Below are 26,346 nucleotides of genomic sequence, written 5' to 3'. Positions count from 1 at the left end.
CAAAGGCCTGTTTTTGCTTTTTGTTTTTCCCTCTTTTGATAGATTTTGATATTTAGAAGGGTTACAGGTTACTTCCCTTTTCCATTTTGTATAATTGTTTTTCATGGTGATGTTTTTTAAACTTACAAAATTAATTATCTTTTGTAAATTTTTAAAAGATTACAAATAGTTTACTACATTAAAAATGAGTTTAAATTTTTTTAAATTGGCATCATAAATTAAAATATTAAAACTCTATGTAAATATTGTAATTATTATGAATTTTTTAAAAAAATTCATCTTTTATTTCATAAAACTATAACAAAAAACATTTTAAAAAATATTATAAAAAATATATTATGGTATGTATTTTCAGATAAAGAAGTTGAAATTAGAGATTGACAATAACATTTTCTTGAAAAGATTATAGTATATTATTTGATAAAAGAGTACTATTTAATTTTCTTTATTATTTTGAGTTCTTCCCTTAGTTTACTGCTGTGTTAAGTCACAGTTAGTCTCAAGGGTTTCAATTTCATTAGCACTTTTTCTGGCCCACAAAAGTGAGAATTTTGCTTGCGAAATTGGCAAAAGGAGAATAGGGAATCAATCACCAGCAAAAAAAAAGGAAAAGGTAAGTAGTTTGCTATGAGCTTTGCTCAGAATTAAGATCATTTTGGATATACTTTATATACTTTGTCATAATTTCACGGTATTTTACTTCACAAAGTAGATGACAACTCATTATTGCACGGCGAAATTGTCCCTTATTTGTCTTAGCCCATTCTCACCACCCTTTTTAGCTTAGGGATTCTTATAACATTTTAAATATTAAAATTGTCTGCTTGTTTAGGTTCCAAACAAAAACCCATTCACAGTATATTTTTTATTCTTTTCCCCATGCCCCTTGATTGACTTTGACAAAATTTAACGATCATGCATTTATTGGTAGAGATTAATTTACCATTTAAACTATTAAGTATGAACACAATTAGCATTTATAGGAAAGGAACATTCAAAAGCAGGGATAAAAGGGGTGGAAAGATATAAATCAACAAGCTTGTAAAAAGGTTATAATGTAATTTCCTTCATTCATGCACAGCAGCAAAATCATATTTGGAGACAACTAGTAAAACGACCTGAAAAATACATTATAAAATGATTAATTTGGGCAAATCTTACCAAGTCAAGATCATAACAGTGGACAACTGAGATGGCCTTCTTGCCATGCAAATGTTGAATTGTCAACATTTTTTACCTTTTTTTCTTCTTTTGATTTTAGTCTAGTGGGCTATAAATATCTTTTACAATCTTTCTCGTTCAGTATGAATACCCAAGACCAAATACGTTGAAAATGGGCTACCATTTAATCTAACGGACAAAGTTTATGTCTCACAAGAAAAAGAAATAAATAATTAAATAAAATAATAATAATAATAATATTTAACAAAAAAAATAATAATAATAATAATAATTGATCATTTTCTAATTTGCGAACAATTCATCATACCAACCAAAAATAGGTTAAAGATAGGTGTATACTATCAAAATTACATTCTATAGTCATAAACATATAAGTCCTAAATTCAAATCCCCTTCCTATATTTCCAAAAAAAAAACACCCTTGCAGTGTAAAAAAAAAAATTACATTCCCTATTTATTTATTTATAATGGGGTTCATTTTGTGCTTTAGTTTATACCCAAGCTCCGGTTTATTTTGTGCTTTGGTTTACTTACCAAGCTCGTATGAAATATATGTTTTTTTCTATTTTTTTTTAATTACTGAAATATATGTTTAGTTAAAAATAGTGAGACGAGTCTATTATTTTTGGACCATATAACTCCAATAAATCTTAATCGTGAAAACACAAGTTCAGCCCTGTAACACTGATAGCAGCAGAACCACCATTCAGGCTGACAGATCTGCCATTGTGGGCTAATATGAGGCTCCAATTCGAGCCACCAAGGGTCCACTTTTCCGATTATCACGCTCAGTATCCGACAAAACCAAATGGCCATAGAAATTAGAAACAGATGCTCAATACATATAATTTTATTCATTTATTTTTATGCGAATTTTAAATCTCAACACCTAAGTTCGGCCTGGTCAGGACACCTGGAAATTAACTTAACAATTTTTATTTATTTTTTTTAGTGTACTGCTGAAGTGTGGGCTACTACACTTTCTAATTACACAAAAAAAATAATTTGATAAGAAAAGAGACGAGCGTGTGGGTACCTTAATTTGAGAAGACATATCACCCACAATAGTCAGGTCTGTGGCAAGCAAAGTTGCACTTTTTTGTAAAGAAGTGACCGACTTTCATGTGAACTCATAATGCAATAAAAATCACGGGCACTCCAGTCCAATCCAGTTCTGATTTCATCATATGTCCCAGCAACTAATATCTGTATCTCTGCTGAGAAAAGGCAAAGCAACCTGGGAATCCACACATGGTCCATAACATTTTGTCCAACTAGTGACACTAATAGATTATGGGAATCAAAGATATTTGTAGAGAGGGTAATAATAACATTGGAAAATAAAAAGAACGGTTGGTATACAATTTAAAGTCACTTAATCTGAATATATACAGGTGCACTTGGCTTGACTTGGCTATCTAACAGGACTCGATGGGGACAAAAATTGCCTTCATAGGCCTCAAAAAACAAAAACTATAACTCATGCAAAATACCATTTGCATGTGCCTACACCACCAATCCATCCTGTTTGACTAGCTGTTCCATCAGGCACCGTCGACGACGCCATGAATATATATAAATATTTCTTGTCTCGTTCACTTACCAGGATCTAGATTCATATTTAGACTCTAAGAGGGTTGTGGGTTTCTAAGCAAATTAGCATCCATAAATACCTAAGGCTATATCCAAAACGATAGGTGGCACCAGAGACAATATTTTAAACCATAAATAGATATTTAAGATCTTCTACAGTCAAGCGAGCTCCAGAGCCTCCACTGTGATCTTCACCAAAAGCAGAAGCAACCATTTTTCTCTTTTCTTCCTGCAAACAGAGTAAAATATCAGTTGGCATATATATGAACAATTCATATACGTGCATTCCATTTCCTCACTGCTCTAAAACATTCTCATATCAAGTTTTTGTGCGGCCATGGCCTTACCACAGGATCACAAGATATAGAAGGGAAGTGGAATTTAAGACTTCTTGATAAGACCCACTTGCAAGCATCTATGCAATGAAATGCTTGTACTGCTATGAATATTGTACTAGGTACAGGTACAACCACAGTTTTAAACATAAACATCTCACTCCTCTGTGACACTCCACCAAACACCTTACACAACTTACCAAAACACTATTTCCCGCACATATGCTGACTAGCACAAAATCTAAGTATATGCAATGATAAAACTAGTTCTATATACTTCTCATTACTACTACCAACAATAACAAATCTACCGCAAAAAATAAAAAAGCACAACAATGACTGGTACCTGCAGAGCTAATATCCTGTCTTCCACTGTATTTTTTATAGTGAGCCGCGTTACAGTAACAGGACGAGTCTGGCCAATTCTATGTGCCCTATCAACAGCTTGGTCTTCTGTAGTGGGATTCCACCAAAGATCCAAAAGGATAACATGACATGCAGCAACCATATTTAGACCAAGATTTCCTGCCTTCAGTGACATCAGCATAACAGTAACCTGCAATACAATTTAGCAAATATGATCTTAGTATTAAGAGCATCTCCAATAGGGCTCTCCAAAATTATTCTAAATTTGAGCTAAAATAGCTAAAAATTATTTTACACAACAACTTCTAAGAAGTTACTCCAAGCGTCTTCTTTAATTTAGTTACACTAGTACTTAGTAAACATGATTGGAGAAGTAATAAATATAGGTTTTCTTTTCAAAAGAAAATTACTCTCCTTTATCTCAAATTGTTTTGCTCTCTACATTTAGGTAGTGATTGACATTGTTGATGAAAATATGATATACAGTTAGCAATTTAGACAAAGGACAGTAAATAGCTAGCATGGTTGGAGATGCTCTTAGAAGATTAGAGTAAGTTAATAAAAAAGTTATTTTTGCACAATGTTGTCAACTAGCAAGCTCAAGAAACCATGTAAAGATTCCCCCAGCTGAGTGAAACAGAAGTAACTTGTATTTAAACAAATAATGTTATGAGTAATATATAAAATTTTAGTAGAGCCCATATCAACAAGTACAAGAAAGAATATTCAACAGGGTGGCAAAACATGTATAGCAAATAAGCAAGCAAATAGGGATACTTAAAGAATATCTTGGTAGAGATCAAACCTCTGGATTTGAATTAAAATCTTTGACACCCTTGTCTCTTGAGACTAGACTCATTGTCCCATCAAGCCTTCTGTATCGTATACGAGCTTGTTTTAGTGAGTCCTCAACTAAGTCCAGCATGCTAGTCCACTGGGAAAAAATAATTGTTTTAATGGGTCCTTCAATTGGCTTGTTCGAATATGTTGTTGTATGCTTTAACACATCAACATGTGAATGGCTACTATTTGCAAATTCATTAGCTAAAGAAGAGCTTCCATTGCACCCAACAGAGACAGAGCCACATGGTTCTCCATCCAAGTTGTTTGGCTTTGAATGTGATTGCAAAATTTCAATCACAGCTTTGATTTTAGATGAATTGTAGTCACTCTGCATGACTACTGTTTTATCAACAAATGAATAATTCACAGGACTACCATCAAGATCATCAGAGATGCAACTTCGCAGAGTAGCCTTGGAAAAAACGACATCAGAGCCAACTTGTTCTTTGCACTCAGTAGCAGGACATGTATTGTCATCCCCGGTCAGATACTCTGATATACACTGATAGCAGAAAACATGGCCACACATAGTAACAACAGGGTTTTCAGGTGTATCCTGTCAATAGCATTAAGTACCAAAATATTAAGTAATCAGATAAGCCAGCGATGGCAACAGGAAAAAAAAAAACCAGCCTAACAACAAAAGGTCCATACAGGAGTCACTCTAATCAAAAAAGGAAAAAAAATAGAAGTGGCCATTAATCCTTTTCTTTTCTTCCTAAATCCTTCAGTTTATTTGCCTTTCTTTTTGGTTGTAGATACTTTTTTTCTTTAGCCTGATTTGTTGTACTCTTATCATTTTTTATTGCAATAAAAGTTGTTTCTTAAAAATAAATAAATAATAGTTAAACAGAGAGTGATATGCTCTTGAAAACTCACATCACACTTACTACAGAGAGCCAAAGATTCTAAGAGATTCAATAGATTGATAAGCAAATCTCTGGGGAGTCTTCTAGCCATATCTACAGAATCTTTTCCAACGCAATCAGAATTATATTCCTTAACAAGAATCGGGTGATCACAAGCCTGCCGGAGACGCAAAAGCATCAAAAGAATATTTGCATAATTCTGATTCACTGTGCCAGCAGCAGCATATGCCTGCCATGCATGAAATGATAATATCAGCGCATATGAATTTCATCCGCACAAAATTTCAGATGAGCAACCACTAAGATTCATGATCATGAGAGCAGACAGAATATAACTCCACTGTGCTCTTAATTCAGTTGATATTATTAATTTTGCACATTTTATCAACCACTATACATGTATGTTATGCAATACTATCGTGCTTTAGTTACTACAGTCATAACTTCTATGTTGAATATTCTGAAATTAGAATTGCTTTTCTATTCACAGGCATAAAATATGAGTAGCCTCAGCATAAACTAAGAATTCCAATGCAACGCCAAAAGTGTAGTAATGCTATATTTATATATAATATATATGTACCACTTTTAAGTACTTTTAGTATTTTTAGTACATGAATAAGTATGTGTAGTAATGCTATATTTATATACAAGTACCACTTTGGGTACTTTCAGTATTTTCAGTACATGAATAAGTTGAAACTATAATAGTTTATCATGTAGTTTTCGGAGATTTATTACAAATTTTCCAAAACTTCTTGGCAATTTAGGAGGCCGAAATAAGAATTCAAATAGTCTCCTGCACAAAAATATAAATATTGAAACAAGCAAGCATGCAACAAGCTTTTTGAATCCCGATTTCGCCATCCTAAATTATTTCAAATTTTCTGAAAATTTGTGGCAGGTCTCCTGTAACAGCATTATACACCGTAGTGTATAATAAAATAGAGTTGTAACTAATTTATGTGCCAAACATATTAGAAGTACTTACAGCTAGTGACTTTTACTGTGTACCTACAGCCAGTGACTTTTACTGTGTACCTAAAAGTAAGCATTTTCAATTTCTCAAGAAGAAACAATAAATTAAATACATAGACCTTAAATTGTGAACGTGAATCAGCTTCTAGTTGAGTATAAAAAGCCCGCTCCTCTGATGAGAAGTCCACCTTAGACAAGCAAACATTCTTTGGTGGTAAGTTGATTATGGGCTCCCCATCGATACATGTTCCTAGAGACAGTAGTAGAAGATGATTAGCACAAAAGGGCATAAATAACACATAATCAAGTTAGCCTCCAGAATATAGGGTTCCAGTATATAAGCCCGTATATTATGAAGTTTGTAGGCTGTGTTATTTTGAGTGTTTATTGTGATTTTCTAATAATGACACTAACTGTTAGATGGCAGGGCAGGACTAATTTCATGCAACACTCTTATGAACAAACTACAAGTACTCAATGAAAGTAGAGAGAAGTGAATTAATTTTGACCACACACTTTTATGAACTTAGGAAATGAATTGCAGATTGGAGATCGCAGAAGGTTGATCCCAAATCACGCATAAGGCAATTACTAGCTATTATACTAAAATCAAAGATATCTATATAGGAACCAGCTCCCAAGGTTTTCATAAAAAGTCGCTGCATGTTTTGCAATAACATGGAGAGAACACACATGAAACATGAATAATAAATGGGTATAAACAAGTAGGTCCACAAAAGAAAAAGTGTTTAAAACACACCATGTAGACTCTGAATTTCAGCATAGATCAAAGAAGTGTTATGTTAGAAAGAAAGAGAGAGAGAGGACATATTCACCTTTTGTTCGACGTAACATTATAGCTCTTAGAACTGCTTGTAGCTTCTTGTATCCTTGAACTGCATTTCTAGATATTGGAACCTTTATTGTGTTGCAAAATGATTTATACATCGCATAGGGGTCATATCTTAGAAACCTGAAGTAGCTATACAAATCATCAATTGTATTTTGTATTGGTGTACCAGATAAGCACCACCTTCTTTTAGCTCGAAGACTGCAGCAAGCTCTAGCCACTTGAGTCCTGTGATTCTTGATTGTCTGAGCTTCATCCAATATCACCCTCAGCCAACCAACTCTTGCAAGGGGACCACAATCATAATCAACAGTAGAGCTATCAATTCCTTTTCTACCTTTCCTACCCTTCTTGCCAACATTTGAAGTCTTCTTCTTCCTCTTATTTGTGGAAAACTCGGAAGATAATCCATTTTTTTCATCATCATCCTCATCAACCAGAGGTTGTTTTGGGACTTCATTAGTTACAATGGCATATGTTGTGACAACCACATCATAGCTGGCCAAGCAAACAGGATCCTTTGTCCTGTTACCTCCATGATAGACTAGGACATTTAACACCGCTTCACTTGCAACCTTCTCCTCAAGCTCCCTGGCCCACTGTCGAAGAACACTAGCTGGACACACAACCAATGTACCAGCATCTGGCCTCCGCTTATTGAAAACCCTTGAAGAGGTACTAACTTCTGGAGCTAACTTAACATCATCTGATTGTTCAGTTTTCTTGACTTCCTCTGGGCCAACCTTACCATCATCATCATCATCAATGTCCAAAGCTACAGTTTTTTGACTGCATGACTCCTCTGATTTGGATTTTTTCTGCAAGAACCTTTGCATCTGTATGAGAGCAATCATTGATATAGTCTTGCCAAGTCCCTGAAAGATATGCAACACGAGTCTAAGTAAGCTAATATAAGACAAGCCAAGCACTAAGCTACATGTAAGAGAAGGGTCAACTAGACTCCAAGCAAGTAACCTGATCATCAGCTAAAATTCCACCCAGACAATGTAGACTTCTAGTTTCCTTCTGAAGCATCCATGCCAATGCAATTTTCTGTTGAGTTAAAAATACAAGATCAAGACCATGTAATTCATAAAAACAATAGAATATAAAAATAGCAACTGACTTAATATACCTGATGTCTAAGAAGAGATACTGACAAAAGACCTTCAGGTAAATTAGCTTCCACTTTTGGTTGGTTGAGATCCTGCAGAAACCAGGCATTTTTAGCACTAAAAATGAGTAGAAACCCGAAAATGAAATTGGTAAGAACAATACTACTCTGCTACAGCAGCACAAAGAACAGGAAGTACTGTATCCCCAATAACAAACCTTTTTTCCAATATAAAATTTGTTAGTGAATAACAAATTAAGAAGGACAGGGAAATGCAAAGGAAAAGAAAACGTAGATTTAGAAGAAAACAAAAGCACATAGATTATAGAGAATCAATACAATACATCTTTCCAACAATAAACCAAATGTTTGGAAGCCCAATACAAAGGCAAGAACTTTACTACAGAGGTGAGACCCAATCTAAGAGAAGTAAAATACTCCTTAGAGGTAGAAACCTAAAGTTATGCTGAGAATCTTACAACTACTTCCCATAAACGAGCTACACCATGCACATTATCATAAAAAGGAGAAAAAAGAAAAAGACATACTCCAACTAGATCAGCCAAAGGACAGGTAATGACCCTTACTGCCTTTCTAAATTAAAACCAACTATATCCCCCAAGCAAATAAGGCTTAACAATTTTTTTTTCAAAAAAAAAAAAACTGGTACTACATTAATTTCCTTTTCATACCCTACTTCAACTAGATCGGCCAAAGTACAGCTAATGACCCTTACTGCCTTTCTAAATTAAAACCAACTATATTCCCCAAGCAAATAAGGCTTAACATTTTTTTAAAAAAATAAAAAATAAAAAACTGGTACTAAATTAATTTCCTTTTCATACCCTACTTCAACCTACAATTCTTGTCTTTCTTAATTTTGCATGTGATCTTCTCTACTCTCGGCTGCTATGAAAAAATAAATCAATGCAACACATAAAACAAATAAAATGATGATAAGACACATAATCGAACATGTTGCAATTGTAAAACCCCAAAGTAATACTAGCATAAACGAAAAAGGGTAATACTAGCATAGAAGTTTATTGCTTCTGCAACCACCAATAGGGTTATGGCACATTAGTGGTTGATACACTCCTAAAGTTAGCATCACCAAATTGAAAAACCATCATGATACAAACTTGCACCATTATGTACATCTTTATCCCGAGACATATGTACTATGGAATTTTTATGGCTCTAAAACCTGTGTACAACTGCAATGTTAAAATAGGTAATGAATACCTCCAATGCAGCTTGATATATCAGCCTCTCATCACTTTCAGCAACCCTTTCTTCCCCAGTCATGGACCGGTAAACGGACTCACTTGAAGTGGCAAACTGTGTAGGAGCAGTGGACTTTAAATGCATCATAGAAGAAGGCAGAGTCCTACCCCCATTGTTTTCATGCATGAAAACATCATTATCGTTGCCCATGCTGGAGTGATCTCTCATGTGGCCCTTGCTTATGGTTGAACTTGGCCCTGTTGAATAGCGAGAACTTGCATAAGTATCTCGAATCTGATTGCTGCTTCTATTTGACTCAGTACTTATAGTAGAAGACAGAAGAGAAGATGGAAGTATCCTCTTTAAAGCCTGTTGGGAAGAGCTATTCTCATGGGCATTACCAGAAAAATTAGCCTTACGTGGAGTATTGGCCGGACGCTGCTGATAAGAATTAACATCAATATGAAACTTCGAATCATGTGGTCGTCCAATGAATTGATTTGAGGGACCTGCATCATCACTGAAATGAGGATGAATCTGCTGCTGCACCCGGGTATGGCCATTAACACTGTGTGAGCTCCCATTAGAAGAAGATGCCCCATACTTAGGAGAAGCAACATTTCTAGACTGCCCAACAAGACCTGCAAGTATAAAAAAAATTGCTTTGTAATTAACAGGTGAAAATTTAAACCTTAAATAGCCAAATCCTGTAGAATCGATAATCAATCTGACCTCTAAAATTTGAGTTTCTGCCTGGTGCTGATAGCGAATTAGGAAGACGTCTCACAGCGGAAGTACCTCTACTATCATCTATTTCTACATCACTATCAGATGAACTTATGTCCACAATATCCGTCATTGCAAGTCGATTTTCCCAACCTTCAACCAATTAAAATATATATGTACAATACTATAAAGGTTACAAACCTAAAGTGATTTGCATTCGACTTATAATAGCAACAAGAAAAACAGCAAAAACAGCAAGCAACAATGTATTTAAAAACAAGTCACCAGCAGCCTGATAGCATTCACTAGCTTTTAGCAATGTTTCAGCAATAAGCTGTAAATACATATCCCTAGTTTTGTGGAACACATGAATTCTGCAAGGAAGACCAGAATTCAGGATAAAATTATACAACTAAAAAAGGGAGACAATCTCTCTTCCTAGGCACAGCGCAATGTGAAAGCAAATATTGGATGAAATCAAAATGCCGAAAAATTGGGAGACCCGGAATGTGTCAATCTCAGCAGGGATTTACAACACCCTTCAAAATCACAAACCTGCCCCATCTTTTATTTATTTACTTTTTTTTATTAAGCCGTTCACAATGAAACTCGCAAGGGCATTTGTAACAGACCTATCAATCAAGTTTCACGTTCAGTTGGCATTCCAACAAATGAACTTATCATCGTAAACAAAACAAACAGATTGAAGTAGGTCTATCAATGGAGGAGCTAAAATATGAAGTGATGAGTAATTTAAGTCCGTAATATTTTAATTGAGTCAATACTAACAGGAAGAGAGAAAAAAGAAAACTCGACATACACGATCAAAGCCATTCAAAGATTAAGTAAAATTATAGCAAAAATAAGGTACATTAGAAAAAAAAAAAAAGTTACATAGTGAATTTTATAACCCTCATTCCCCTGGAGGAAAAAAGAACCAACCTTCAACACCCAAAACCATAAAATTCAAAAACCAGACCGAAATTCTGAAGAGTCCTCAAAGCAATCATCGTTACCAAGATGCCCTATTTGAAATTTTCATGTAAGGTAAACCGAGTCGTGATCAAACACATAAACAACACTGACCGAAAAATCGCGAAGAGCAATGCAACCCATTCAAAAAGTCAACACAAAATCTATAGCAATAGCAGAAAAAGTAAAACAAACCCAGAAACCCAATCAATTAAGCATGCAACGGCAGCAAAAAAAAAAACAGCCATTTTTGGTCGACTACGAATAACATCAAATTCTCACACATGAACACCAAAATAAAAAATAATAAAACAAAATCGATAATGCATAAGAGAGTGTTGGAACCCTAACCTGAAACAATCGATCGGGGTTGCAGTTGTGAACACTGTGGGGTAGGGTTTACAGTGAACCAAAACTAAGAAGTGAGAGAGAGACAGAGAGAGAGGGGGGGGAAAAGCAACGGTAGCGTTTAGAGCAAGGAAAACATTATTAAACACAAAACTCAAAATCAAAATCAAAATCAAAATCAAAATGTGTACGGTGGGAATGAGCGGTTATATAATATATATTTACTTTTGGTTTGGTTTTCGCAGATATAATAAAACCCCAATAGGTTACAAATTTAGATCCCCACTTGTTTCGAATTCCAATCTAAGTGTGTTCATAAAATTATAGTTTGAAACACATTACAATAGGGAAATTTGATATTATATACTTAAAAAAAGCATAAATTATTTTTATATGCTTCTTAAAAAAATGTAAAAATAATACCCTCCAAACATCTTTAATCCCAACAATACCCTCCTCATTTCAAACCCCACTCTCCCTCTAACTCTCTCGTTTTTCTCTCTCTTTCTCTAACTCTCCAAACCCATTCCCAACAAAACCCCACCGGACCATCCACGAGAAGCACCCGACAACCCACGACCACCGCACCACTTCCGGCGAAACCCATTCGCTTGTTTTCTGCATTTTTTTTTTCTGGTTTTTGACGATGTCGCGAAACATCGCTAAATGTCGCGAAACATCGCGAAATCATGAAACATCTCTAAATGTCTTTAATTCACAACAGCGCTTGTTTTCTACATTTCTTTTTCTGATTTTTGACGATGTCGCGAAACATCGCTAGATGTCGCGAACATGTCGCGAAACATCGCAAAATCGTAAAAATATCTCCAATTCACTATATCGCGAAACACATCGCGAATATCATCGCTAAACATCGCGAAATATCGCTAAATATCGCAAATCATCACTAAACTTCATCCCTGACCTCAGATTTGTTCTATCATTGCAAATACATCGCTAAATATCGCTAAATATCGCAAAATATCGCAAAAAACTGGTAAACCAGAAGAAAAAAATGCAGAAAACGAGAGAGGCCGTGAGAGAAGATGACAGCGAGGCCTTACGACTGAAGTTCTGGGTCTGTGTGTTCGACGATAGGGGTTCTAGGTCGGGGTTAACGTCGGAGAAAGAGAGAGAGACATGGATGTTTGATTTTTATTTGTTTAAGGGTAAAATTGGATAGAAAAATAGTGTGAGTATATTTTGTATGATGCAAAATATGCTAGCATATTTTTAGTGGATAAATTAATTTTAAGCATATAATATCAAATTTCCCTTACAATATGGTTGTAGTTTGTATTTTTGCTAAATTGCTCAATGCAATTTGATTAGCGGTTCAAATTGCACTAATTTTTGTAAATTTATACAATAACTAATATTTTTAGAAAGGGTATCTCAAAAAAAACATTTTTATAAATGAAATTTTAATTTAAGTAATAAAACATATATTTGTTTTTTTAAAAAAAAAAAAAAAATTCATCATCTTTATTAATTGTAATCTATAGTGATTATATGATTAAAATCTGGAGTAACATCACTACTCCTGATAACACGATCAGCAACTAAATAGGATGCTCGAGCTAAGGAATGAGCAACACTTTTTGCAGAACGTCTAATAAAATTGACATAAACCTCTCGCAAGTCATTTAACAACATCTTACAATCATAAATAATACTCCCAAAGTATGAAACCATAAGAATAGAGCTACGTAACGCTTGCACCACAGTAAGACTATCAGTTTCAATGATAACCTTTCTCCAATTTTTCTGTTTAACCCAACTCAGTGCCTCCTTAACACCCAAAGCTTCCACCATTTCGAGTTGCAACACCCCTGACCAACAGTTGGATTAATGAGAGCAGGATTACTCGAAGTTACTCTTGAATAATCTTCATTCGGCAGCCACGGATCCAACACTATATTTATTCGAGAACCATTGAAAAACCGAGTTTTTGAAAATGTCAATAATATATATATGAAAATATAAAATTGTATACGTCTGCAGAAGCAGAATGTAATTCTGTTACTGCAGAACTCAGTTTTGCATCGACAAAATAGAACAGACAGAATATAAAAATAATTACAGAAAATAAAATAACTTGACACAAGAGATTTGTACGTGGTATCAATGTTCTCCCGAACACTCCTAGTCCACGGGCCCACACCCAGAGAATGAAATCAATTAATAAAGTATCAACAATTACAAAGACAATTGACTTATACAAGTTTAGACTCCCTCTAAATTATTGCCGCAATTCTTTGTAATGCACTTTATGAATCTGACTTCTGAAACACCTTCAAGCCCGAACTCCCTTCGTCTTTGAAGTGTGAGTGCTTAGTGTTAGAAATATTTTACCAGGATCTAGATTTACTAACAAGTATGTTTCATTAACATCCTAATATGAATTTCTAAAACAATGAAATAAACACATATAAAGTTTAAGAAACCTTACATTGGGTGCAGCGGATTATAATGACTCCTTCTGTTCAGATCTCTAGCCCTTGATTCCTTTCTGTAGCAGAGCATTATCAAGATCTGAACCTGGATCTCTTTCTCTCCTTCTTGAGCCCGATTCTCCTTCTTGTTGATTGGATTCTTCACAGTCTTCCACACTATGATTGAGATACCACTTGATGTGTGTGGGCACTCACTCTATCACTCAAGGCTGAATAATATGAAGAAGAAAAAAGAAGAAGTGGTTTCGGCTATAGATAGGAGGCTCAATTTTCTGAAGACAAGAAATTTCATCAATCTTTAAGTGTGAGTAATCACTATCTATTTATAGGTAACCACCTAGGTTTAGGTTAGAATTATTTGGCATTAAAATAATGAAAAAATAAATGATAAAATATGCACATAGTGGCCGGCCATGATAGGATAATGGGCCCCACTTTGCAATTTTGCCATTTTGTCATTTTTCCATCCCATTTTCTCAAAAATGCCAATTTTTCAATTTAACCACTTAAATGCCAATTCTAATTATTTAATAACTAAAAATTAATTATTGATAATATTATCATATAATATATTTATTAATTAGACATATAAAGTCTCTTAATTAATAAATAAAACTTAGAATCTCTTTTCTTCACAATTTTGCTCTTGCTTAGTGAAAATTCATAAACTAGACATAGTCTAATTTTAGAATTATAATTGATTAATTAAAATCAATTAACTGAGTCTTACAAGCAGTATGGTCTCAACTAGTATGGGGACCATGGGCCTATATAACCGAGCTTCCAATAAGCAAACCCAGAACTTACAAGGTAAATTCATTGTCTTATTAATTCCTTGTTGCATCCACGCATAGAACTTGGAATTGCACTCTCAGTCATATAGAACGCTTTATATGTTCCACGATATAGATACGCTATTAATTATCTATTGTTATAATCCCAATAATCAATGATCCTCTATAGATGATCTACATTGCATAGGGATAAAATTACCGTTACACCCTTTCAATGTATTTTATCCTTAAAACACTTGCCACCTATAAATGATATTATAGTGAACTAATATAGTCACTAAAATGAGCGCTCTATCATTTATTTCTATTTAGCAAGCTCAAAGGAAATCATCGTTTCACTTCTAAATACATATAGAAGCTATAGATTCCATATCTATGATTAGAGAGAGAGAGAGAGAGAGAGAGAGAGAGAGAGATTACCAGTGTTAAAGCGCTGTTTGACTTAACAATGTTGGGAGGACTGAACTTTTTCTTTGTCATGGTGCTCACTGTGTTGGGTTTTATGCCCTAAATAAAACTCATTACAATCTGATTAGTTATCAATTTAGAAGTGAAGTATGATTACATGTATGTTGCATGTTTATGGTTTAATACATATACTTGATATATGCACAAAATCAGTTAAATCCAGAACATATAGTTATTCACAATTACAGTATCGTCAATACAATGGAATGTGATTGTGATTATATGATTCAAAAGATTTGGTCCCTGTTCATCAGTGTTTTGGATTTACACTGATGTGATAATCAGCGATGAAGTATACTTACACTTGGAGTAAGTGTTATGTTCTTTCCAGAACATTGGCAAAGTATACTGGTTTCGAATGCATGGAGTATGCATTGGACTGGACCGATATTGAACTTGGTTAAAGATATTGTAAACTTACCGTTGTATCTTTCCAAGTCAATGTCAGAAGTTGATCTTAGATTAAGAGAATCTAAATCCTGATATACTTAGGCTCAATCTCAGGAGTGCTATTCTTGTTCTTTGATTTATTAGTTAAAGCCTACCTTTGGGTCAGGATAATACATATATTTTGGGAACATGATAGCATAACTGAATGTGAGTGCTAAACATAAATATGGAAATCTATAGTTTCTACTGGTGTATAGAAGTAAAGTGATGATTCCTTTTGAGCTTAGTTAAATAGAAGTAAATGGATGAGCTCTTGTTTCAGTGACTATATATTAGATCACTAAAACATCATTTACAGGTAACTAAGTGTTCAAATGGGCAAAATACATTGAGGGGTGTAAACGGTAAATTGGTCCCGTCTCGATGTAAATCATCTATATAGAGGATCTCTAAATCACATTAAGATTATAACAATGGTTAAATGAGATAGCATATTGATATCGTGAAACATATGATATGCTCTATATAAGTCTGAGAGTGCAGTTCCGAGTTCTAAGAGTGGATTCAACGAGGAATTAATAAGTTAGGGATTTACTTGGTAAATCGGTTCAACTTATTGGAAGCTCAGAATATAGATCCATGGTCCCCATTCTAGTTGAGACTATACTGTTTGTAAGACTCTATAATTGATTTATGATTAATCAATTATAATTCTAAAAGTTAGACTATGTCTAATTTGTGAATTCTCACAGTTTAGGGATGAAATTGTAAATAAAAGGGTTTCTAGGTTTAATTATTAATTATGAGACTTTGCATGTCTAAATTAATAATTATTTTAAATGGCAATATTATTTAATAATCTATTTTAGTTATTAAATAATTAGTTTTGGCATTTAAATGATTAGAATTGGAAAAATGGTATTTTTGGAGAAATAGAAATAAAATTGAGGAAACTGCAAAATCCATGTGAGGCCCATACACACCATGGCCGGCCACATGATTGCATATTTCCCAATTATTATTTTCAATTTAATTTGCCATATAATTGCTAATCAAAGCCTAGCCTAAATAGGAAAGTGGTGAATCACACTAAATAAGGCAGTTATTCAATTACACAGTAAAAGAGGAAACTGTTTATTTGGAAAGTTGTGGTCTTCCCTTTTCCTATTTATAGCCGCCCCATCTCTACTCTTCTTGGGCATGAGAAAACTTTGCTTTGCATTGTGTGTCACACGAAATCAAGAGAGAAAATAAGAGAGAAATTTCGAAATTCCTAGTGAGAGAGAAGTGCCCACACAAATCATTCAGTACCTCATTATAGTTTGGAAGACTGTGAAGGATCACATCCAACTGAAGAACTTTCGGGCTCAGATCTTGATTATACTCTGCTACAGACAGGAATCAAGGGTTAGAGATCTGAGTGGAAGGAGACATTAATTTCGCTGCAATCACTGTAAGTTATTCTTAACTTTTATGTGTTTAGTTCATCGTTTTAGAAGTTCAATATTAGGTTGTTAAATCAACATACTTGTAAGTAGATCTAAGATCCTGGATAAATATAATACCAACACGCTGTAGCTTCCTACTTGACCTACAGACACCGTGCATCCATCCATAATCAAACTAAAATTCAAACACTATAGCAACTTAAATATAGCAGCAATGGAAAAACTATCTGTTTTGGAATCAATACATCAAAACCTTGGTCAAATAAACCACTTGTAATTCATCTAAATATTCTCAACAAATAATCCAAAATAAGTTTGATGCCTTGTAAAATTCTTTAAGGTCTACTCAATCTAACTTAAAGAAGACGCTACTGAAACCATTTTAGTTTTTTATCCAACATTTGTTTTCCTTCCACAGTTTACTCTAACCACAATCTCATAAAGTCCCTTCTTTTCCTTGCATAAACCAACAAAATTTAGTACTAACATTGAACTCCTAAAAAATCCTAGTCCTATGTCATGTACACAAACTTCAAATTAAAAGCAAAGAATTTCACTCCAAAAATTCTTACATCTCTTGCACAATGTTCCCCTTAGCAGCAGCAACTTTCTTTGTGTTCTATGACCTTAAAATTAAACCTACACAAACTAAGAGTCCCAACTAATACTTCAAGTTATTATTTTTCCATTCAAAAAACCACAAGGATGTTGGGTTTTATGCCCTAAATAAAACTCTTTACAATCTGATTAGTTATCAATATAAGAAATTTGAAGTGATTGATGTTTGCATGAATTTTACATGCTAATGGTTTAATATGTTTATTACATTCATACACACAAAATCAGTTAAATCCACATCATATGTTTATTCACAATTACAGTATCGTCAACACAGTGGAATGTGATTGTGATCATATGAATCAAAAGTTTTGGTCCCTGTTTCATCAGTGTTATTGGATTTACACTAATGTGATAATCAGCGATGATGTGTACTTACACTTGGAGTAAGTGTTATGTGTTGGAAATTATTTTACCAGGATCTAGATTTACTAACAAGTATTTTGGATTAACAACCTAATATGAATTCTAAAACAATGCAAATAAACACATATAAAGTTAGAAAACCTTACAGTGGGTGCAGCGGAATAATATGACTCCTTCCGTTCAGATCTCTAGCCCTTGATTCCTTTCTGTAGCAGAGCATCACCAAGATCTGAACCTGGATCTTCTTTTCTCCTTCTTTGATGCAGAAATTCCATAGTCTTCCATACTATGATTGAAATACCACTTGATGTGTGTGGGCACTACTCATCTCACAAGGATTTCGAAATTTCTCTCTATTTTTCTCTCTCAATTTCGTGGCTTTTCATCCATACAAGAGAAGAGAGCAAGGTTGCTTTATATAGGGAAAAAGGAGAGCACAACTTTCCAAATAAACAGTTTCCTCTTTTACTGTGTAATTGATTAACTGCCTTATTTAGTGTGATCCACCACTTTCCTATTATAGCTAGGCTTTGATTAGCAATTACATGACAATTAAAAAATAAAATAATAATTGGGAAACACAAAGGGAGTGCTTCGGCCATAGAGGGAATATGGGCCTCACTTGGATTTTGCAGTTTCCTCAATTTTATTTCAATTTCTCCAAAAATGCCATTTTTCCAATTATAATCATTTAAATGCCAAAACTAATTATTTAATAACTAAAATAGATTATTAAATAATATTGTCATTTAAAATAATTATTAATTAGACATACAAAGTCTCTTAATTAATAATTAAACCTAGAAACCCTTTTCTTTACGATTTCATCCTTAAACTGTGAGAATTCATAAAGTAGACATAGTCTAACTTTTAGAATTATAATTGATTAATTAAAATCAATTAACTGAGTCTTACAAGCAGTATGGCCTCAACTAGTATGGGGACCATGGGTCTATATAACCGAGCTTCCAATAAGTCGAACCGAATTTACCAAGTAAATTCCCTAACTTATTAATTCCTCATTGAATCCACACTTAGAACTTGGAATTGTACTCTCAGTCATATAGAAACGCTCTATATGTTCCACGATATAGACACGTCATTAGTTATCCATTGTTATAACCCTAATGTGATCAATGATCCTCTATATAGATGATTTACACTGTACATGGATTAAATTACCGTAACACCCTGCAATGTATTTTATCCTTAAAACACTTAACCCTGTATAAATGATATTTCACCTAAGTGAAATGAGATCTCCACCATTTATCTTCGTTTGGTTAAGCTCGAAGGAAATCATCCTTTACTTCTATTTGCCAAATAGAAGCTATAGATTCCATATTTATGTTAGCGCTCCCCCACTCAATTGTATTACCGTGTTCCCAAAATGTACGTATCACCCTGATACAAAACTAGGCTTAACTAACAAATCAAAGAACACGAATAATACTCTTGAAATTGAGCCTAACCATATCAGGATTTCGATCATGTGATCTAGGATCAACTTATGATATTGAATTGAATAGATGTTTACGGTAAGTTTCAAAATCTAATTCAAAGTTCAATATCGGTCCATTCCAATGCATACTCCATGCATCCGATACTGGTAAACTTTGCCAATGTCCTGGAAAGGACATAACACTTTTCCAAGGTGTAAGAATACCTATCGCTGATTATACCATGTCAGTCTAAATCCAGTGTTCTGACAAATCAGGGAATAAACTTTTGAACATATAATAAAGATTATATTCCACTGTGCTGACAACACTATAATCTTTAACCAACTCATATGTTCTGGACTTAAAAAGAATTCATACATTATATACATATAATCATGAAATAAATCATGTGAACCATGCAACATAAAATGTTATTTCTGATCTTTATTAATAAGTAAATCTGATTATATGAAATGAGTTTTATTTAGGGCATAAAACCCAACAAACTCCCACTTGCACTAATATAAAACAAAAAGTGCATTTCAAATAATCATTAACACCTTGATATACCAATCAAGTGTAATAGTAGTAAACTCCTCGTAATAGGATCTGACAGGTTGAATTAAACACAACCTCTTCTCCACCATTACTCTTCCTTAATCACAAAATCCTTGATAATGTGAAATTCCTCTCTATATGTCTACTCATTTGGGATACTGGATTCTATACTTTTGGGCAACTACTCTTTTGTTATACAGGAAGTAACCCTAGTAGTTAAGGCAAGATGGAGCACTGCCACAAATGTATAGAACTTTCCTTAGACTGAAAAAGTATCTTTCCTGCAACTTTTAACATTCAGTCTCTTTCTGGTAGACTAAGAGATTTCAGATAGGTTTTTACACTTTTCCAAAATCACTACTCCACCCCCAAAGTAATCACCATCTCATCAGCAGACTTTCTAGCACAAAGGCAAGTCTTGAAATCTGATGTGGTGTAGTTTAAGAGTTTTAAACAAACACCCTTATTGACTAACATATAGTTCCTCTTCTTAATCTTAAGATTTACTTGATTGTCTTCCAATGTTCTTCTCCTGGATTAATCTGATACTTACTCATTACTCCCACTCAACAGCAGGTGTCTGGTCTAAGGCATACAAAAGCATATCTAAGACCTCTCACTGTTGATTTAAGAAATTCTTTCATGGCTTTATCTTCTCTGGAATAGTTGAGACTTTTCCTTAGATAAATAAAATCTATATCTAAGAAGTTGTGAAGCTTCTATAGATTTCCATTGAAAGAAAATGCTCCAGCATCTTACTAAAGTAAGTTGCTTGCATTAGAGTAAGTAATTACCAGGTATACCACAAGCCATAGGTTTAGATAAACTCAAACCTATTATACTAGGAACATGAAGTTTTGTTAAGTCCATTGAATAGACTTATGAACGAAAATTTCCTATCATGTCCTTGTAATAGAAAACTTTAGGTTACTCCATGTGAATGGATCAAACCTTAGTTCTCTTGGCTTTCTTCTTAGTTTCTTATCTTGACAATCCATTACTTGTTTAAACTCACAATGGATTTTAATCACTAGTGTCTTCCAAGTCATAAGAAGGTGAGTTCCTAGAAACTCTCCCACTACAACAAGGTACTGTGAACTATGTCAAAGAAAACTAAATGGTATAGACCTCTTCAGTTGTATTAAGACAACAGAGGCAGTGGGATCATCTTGTAAAATAAGATGATAGAACACTTTTGGAATCAAGAAAAAATAATATCTCCTTTATTTGCTACTTTATTTTCAGACTTAGTCATTTTCTTAGAAAATCAGTATTTGTTTAAACAAACACTTTCTTATCTAATGACTATGGGATGCTCCACCCCGAATCACTTAGAATAGCTAACAAACATGCAAACCAAGGTTAGCAGTTCTAGCTTTTCTTAAGATTTCGATTAGGTCATCCATGAATCTAGTAATGATTTACATAAAGTATACAACCATTGCATCATTCTGAAATTTTATTTCCATAGAAGGATTTAGGCAACGACTAGTAACTAATCATCAATATGCAACTCGAATTTCTAGGGAGGTAAGTTTGGATATAATTCAAAATCAAATTAATGATCTTTGAACTGCATATCTACTAACTTTTCTCCACCCCTATCAGTTCGCAAGATCTTTAACCACTTACCTTCACCATTGCTAGAAATTCATGAAATTTTTCAAACATTTCAAATTTCCTTTGCATAAGGTAAAATCTAGAGTGATCGTTTTAAGAATACAATGAAAACTCATATCCACCCCTGAACGTACATCCATCTGCGAATGAACTTACTTTCAGTGGATATAGGCATATTAACTCTTTGCAGAGAATGATCTTGTCAAAACCACTATGAACAAGATACAAATGCCATAGATTTATAAAATATGTGGTTGTATCTTTTGATGACTTAAGTTACTTACATCAAAGAGTTCTTAGAATAGTGCAAGTGGATTCTGGTCACAGAATACTAAACTCATACAGTTTGAATCCATTGAAAGAAAATGGTTATTAAACACTTGTGAAAGTGTAACTGTATAATTAGTAATTCTTTCTTGGACCACCACTACTAATCTAACTCTATGATTTGCCTATACAAGTAGGAGATATCTAAGATTGAGGATTTATATCATTTTGGGATAGAATTCCGGGAATATAATCATATGCGTCATCTAATTTCTTAAGAGAAAATAAGACTTTATATGATTTATAGACCATTCATCCAATGATATGTCATTAAGCTAATTCGAAATGAATAAGCTAAGAGGAATTAGGATAATTTCGTTTTAAATAAAAATCCAACAATGCTCCGATTAGCGAGAGTCAAAGTAATCTTATTTATACAATCTTCTTGTTTCATATTGTAAAACACTAGTCTGAGGTGTCATCAATTGATGAACAGCTAGATGTTGCATATACAATATTTATCTTTCGAGATCTAACACTACTATGTTAGTCTAATGGTGAAAATCCATTAGGGATTTATCTCATTAGAAAAACAAATCAAGTTAGACCAACAATGAAGATTCGAAATTAAACTACAATTTAATAACAGAAAATAACATGGTTCAATACAAATTCATACACAATTCAGAAATTATGAAGCACATAGCAAGTAGGAATGACAAGTGAAAATACTAAAACATACAATCCTAAATAATTTCCAAGGTTTTCAACAAACTGATATCAGTGTCCCGTTTAGGCGAGAGTCAAAGCTATCATTCATTGAATAGAGTTGTCAGCTCATCTAAAATGTCAAACATTCTAGCAACCTTTTATTCGATCAAGATGTGAATCCGCGTTGTCCCGTTTAGGCGAGAGTCAAGGCTATTCTATCTTATAAGCTTCCACCATTGTTTCATATTCTTGCAAGTCTTATATAGTCGCCACCATTAGGGTGATCATAAACTATATAAAAAAACTTACAAGATTACTTATCTTTCGAGATTAAACGGTGCTAACTTGCTAATGAACGTTCCTCCATTAGGGAGGATTACTCACTAAAACAATAGCTATGTAAAACCAACAATGGAGATCGAATATCCTTATAATAATAAAGCTCATTATTTAATGAAGGGTTGTATTTTCTTCTAATATTTATTTTAATCCATTTATTTTAAATATATATTTATTTAATTAAAATTTCCAATTTAGAATGAAAAATTCTAAATATAAATTTTAATTTAATATTTATAAATTATACTTAGATGGATAAATAACGTGAATTATTTCCATCTTAGTAATAATTTCCATAAATATTTAGAAAATTATTCAATTTAAGTTGTTTCAAAATTAATTTGAATTAATTTACAACTCAAATTTAATTTTCTATAAATATATATTGCATTTTCGAAAATGCTTTAAAATAAAATAAAATAAATCCTGGAAAATTACTCTAATTTTATGTTGGCCCAAAATTAATAAAAATTAATTTTCAACAAAAAATATAATTTTCCCATTTAATTAAATATCTAAGAAAAATTTCAAATATTTAAGTATCATGATTAAAAAATCAACTTAAATATTAATTTTCTATTTAATTAAATATCACTAGAAAAATACTTCAAGCAAAACAGATAATATCTATCTAGACTTTTCATAGACTAATTAATTCAATTTCTAATTATTATATATTTTAGTTCATTTATTTTAATTAACCATCAAATGAAAAGGTCACTGATTTAAGTTGGTGCAAAATTAAATAAATAATTTTCAACTTTAATCTATTTTTCAAATAAAATTCGAAATTTCTACATTAAAGAAATGTAATTTCGAAATTTTGGGAAATGATTAATAAAATAAAATAAAATATATTGTGAAAATTATTCAAACTTAAGTTATTCTGAAATAAGATTCCAAACTTAAAATAATTTTCAACTTTAATTAAATAACATGAAAATAACAATATTAAAGTATCATGATGAAAATCAACTTAGATATTGAAATTTTCAATTTAATTAAATGTATTAAATTCAAGAAATAAATAATTAAGTAAAGAAGAAACTTAATTATTAATTCTAGTTTAATACTAGGAAAATATTCTAAACTTAGATTGTACCAAAATTAATTATGAGACAATTAATTTCACAATCTATGATATTTTCCTATTTAATATTAGAAATAATAACTAGTACTAGAAATAACTATCTAGAATATATCATTGACTAAGTGTTTTTCTAAAATTAACTTTAAAATATTACAATGAAAAATAAATTTCATATATTTTAAAAGTTAATTATGTTGCTAATTCAATTTTAATTAGGTTAGACTAATATAATTAACCTAATACAATTATTTAAATAAGGCAAATGGGCCTTCACAATTGGGGTAGTTCATGTGAGGTGGAGCTGGGTTCAGTATGTCGTACCCACTTCTATGGCCCCCAACTCTCACACAAGGCCCAAAAGAGAGGAATTTAACCTTAAAATAAATAATTGTTATTCATTGAATAAGCCAAATATAATTGGGCCTAAATAAATTTCCTTATGTCAAAATTTATTTTAGCAACCTAGTCTATTTACTTAGTAAAAACTTAAATGGGCTCCCTATATGTATCTAAGCCCAAAAGCAAACATATAGGCTCACACATGTCAAATGATATGGATGGACCCTATCATGTTACTAGGTTTACACAGATGAAAGAAGTACAAAAATTTACCTGTTACAAATTATTTATAAGATCTATCGTCAATTGGACTATGATTAAAATCAGATCATTGGATTATGATCTGTCAACAAGTTAATCATAGCAATTTAGATGAGATAAATAATAGGTTTGTTAAAAAAGTTTTGAATAAACAATATGAATAAACAAACATTGTCCATGTAACAGATGTGAATCAAGATATTAATATAATTAAATTATTATTCTTAAACTAACCAAATAAAGGAAAATAATTTTAAAATATCTAGGTTTATTTGAATCAAATTAAATATCTAATAAGATCAATGATTTAAAAGGAAAGAATCTTCAATATCACTTTCAGATCTTATAATTTAATAAAATAAACCAATTTTAAAATAGATTTGGTTAGATAATTATTATTTTAGGAATAAAATAATAAATGAATAATAATTACCATAATTATATGTCAAAATATCTCAAATTAAGCAATATTCAAATCTCTACAAAAATATCTATGTTATTTAAATATTTAAGATATGATTTATAAATTTCTAATAAGGAAAAAATGATATATATAGAAAAAATATCATTTTTAAACTTATAATTTATAAATAATTAAATATTTAACAAAATAAAAATTTTTTGAATTTGAAAACATTATGGTAAGTATATCTATAAAAATATCTATGTTAATTTCAAATTTATTAATTATTTAATTTACCATAAAAGATAATTTTAATATAATATTTTAAATAAAAAGACAAAGTTATCTTTTAATTTAAAATATCTTAAATATCAAAATATCTAATCTTATAATTAAATAATAAATAAATATTAAAGAACTTAACAAATTTTTAAATCTGGCCATAATAGGAAATATTTAAAAATTGGAAACAATCCAAAATAGAAATATTTAAAATTGGAAAAATTCCAAATTGAAAATATTTAAAATTGGAAACATTTCAATTTAGAAATATTTAAGAAAGGAAAATTGAATTTTGGGAAACAATCCCATGAAAAAAATTGGATTTTTGGGGAAAAAACCTCAAAAATTCGCAATTTGTAGGGAGAGTTTGTCGGGATAAATTTTGCATGCGTACAGCCATGATTTCCAAACTTCCAAAATTCATATCTTTCTCAATTTTTATTGGAATCGAGTTCCGTAAAAAACAAAATTGCTTAATTTTTCACAAGGAATCCAAATAAAATATTTTCAAAAATTGAAAAAATATATTTCATGGAAAAATTTCGTACAACATTTACATTCATCACATAAGCACATAAACCAACATGAAACCATCCAAATCAACACAGAAACATGCAATCATCGTTTTAATTCATATTACATGAAAGTAAATCATTACCATGGCTCTGGTGCCAGTTCTTGGAAATTATTTTACTAGGATCTAGATTTACTAACAAGTATGTTGGATTAACAACCTAATATGAATTCTAAAACAATGCAAATAAACACATATAAAGTTAGAAAACCTTACAGTGGGTGCAGCGGAATAATATGACTCCTTCCGTTCAGATCTCTAGCCCTTGATTCCTTTCTGTAGCAGAGCATCACCAAGATCTGAACCTGGATCTTCTTTTCTCCTTCTTTGATGCAGAAATTCCATAGTCTTCCATACTATGATTGAGATACCACTTGATGTGTGTGGGCACTACTCATCTCACAAGGATTTCGAAATTTCTCTCTATTTTTCTCTCTCAATTTCGTGGCTTTTCATCCATACAAGAGAAGAGAGCAAGGTTGCTTTATATAGGGAAAAGGGAGAGCACAACTTTCCA

General features: G+C 32.4%; 1 protein-coding gene across 4 annotated transcripts; it reads right to left on the bottom strand.

Moving 5' to 3' along the window:
- Positions 1-2,491: 2,491 nt before the first annotated feature.
- On the bottom strand, positions 2,492-11,728 carry LOC115722229 (helicase-like transcription factor CHR28). Of its 4 annotated transcripts, none has more exons than XM_030651384.2 (13): positions 11,407-11,728; positions 10,369-10,457; positions 10,090-10,236; positions 9,759-9,998; positions 9,376-9,614; positions 8,152-8,223; positions 7,992-8,069; positions 7,003-7,891; positions 6,286-6,416; positions 5,199-5,417; positions 4,282-4,875; positions 3,457-3,666; positions 2,492-3,004 (listed from the first exon to the last, which is right to left on the bottom strand). In XM_030651384.2, the coding sequence occupies exons 2-13, from the start codon at positions 10,427-10,429 to the stop codon at positions 2,900-2,902; spliced, it is 2,985 nt and encodes a 994-aa protein (XP_030507244.2). In that variant the 5' UTR covers positions 10,430-10,457; positions 11,407-11,728; the 3' UTR covers positions 2,492-2,899. The 4 variants fall into 4 exon arrangements, with proteins under 4 accessions (XP_030507244.2, XP_030507245.2, XP_030507242.2 ...); XM_030651385.2 differs by having other exon boundaries at positions 9,777-9,998; XM_030651382.2 differs by having other exon boundaries at positions 9,376-9,998.
- Positions 11,729-26,346: the final 14,618 nt, after the last annotated feature.

The sequence above is a fragment of the Cannabis sativa genome, chromosome 9, assembly GCF_029168945.1.
Source record: "Cannabis sativa cultivar Pink pepper isolate KNU-18-1 chromosome 9, ASM2916894v1, whole genome shotgun sequence".
Classification (NCBI taxonomy): Eukaryota; Viridiplantae; Streptophyta; class Magnoliopsida; order Rosales; family Cannabaceae; genus Cannabis; species Cannabis sativa.
This window is presented reverse-complemented; position numbering and strand designations above follow the sequence as displayed.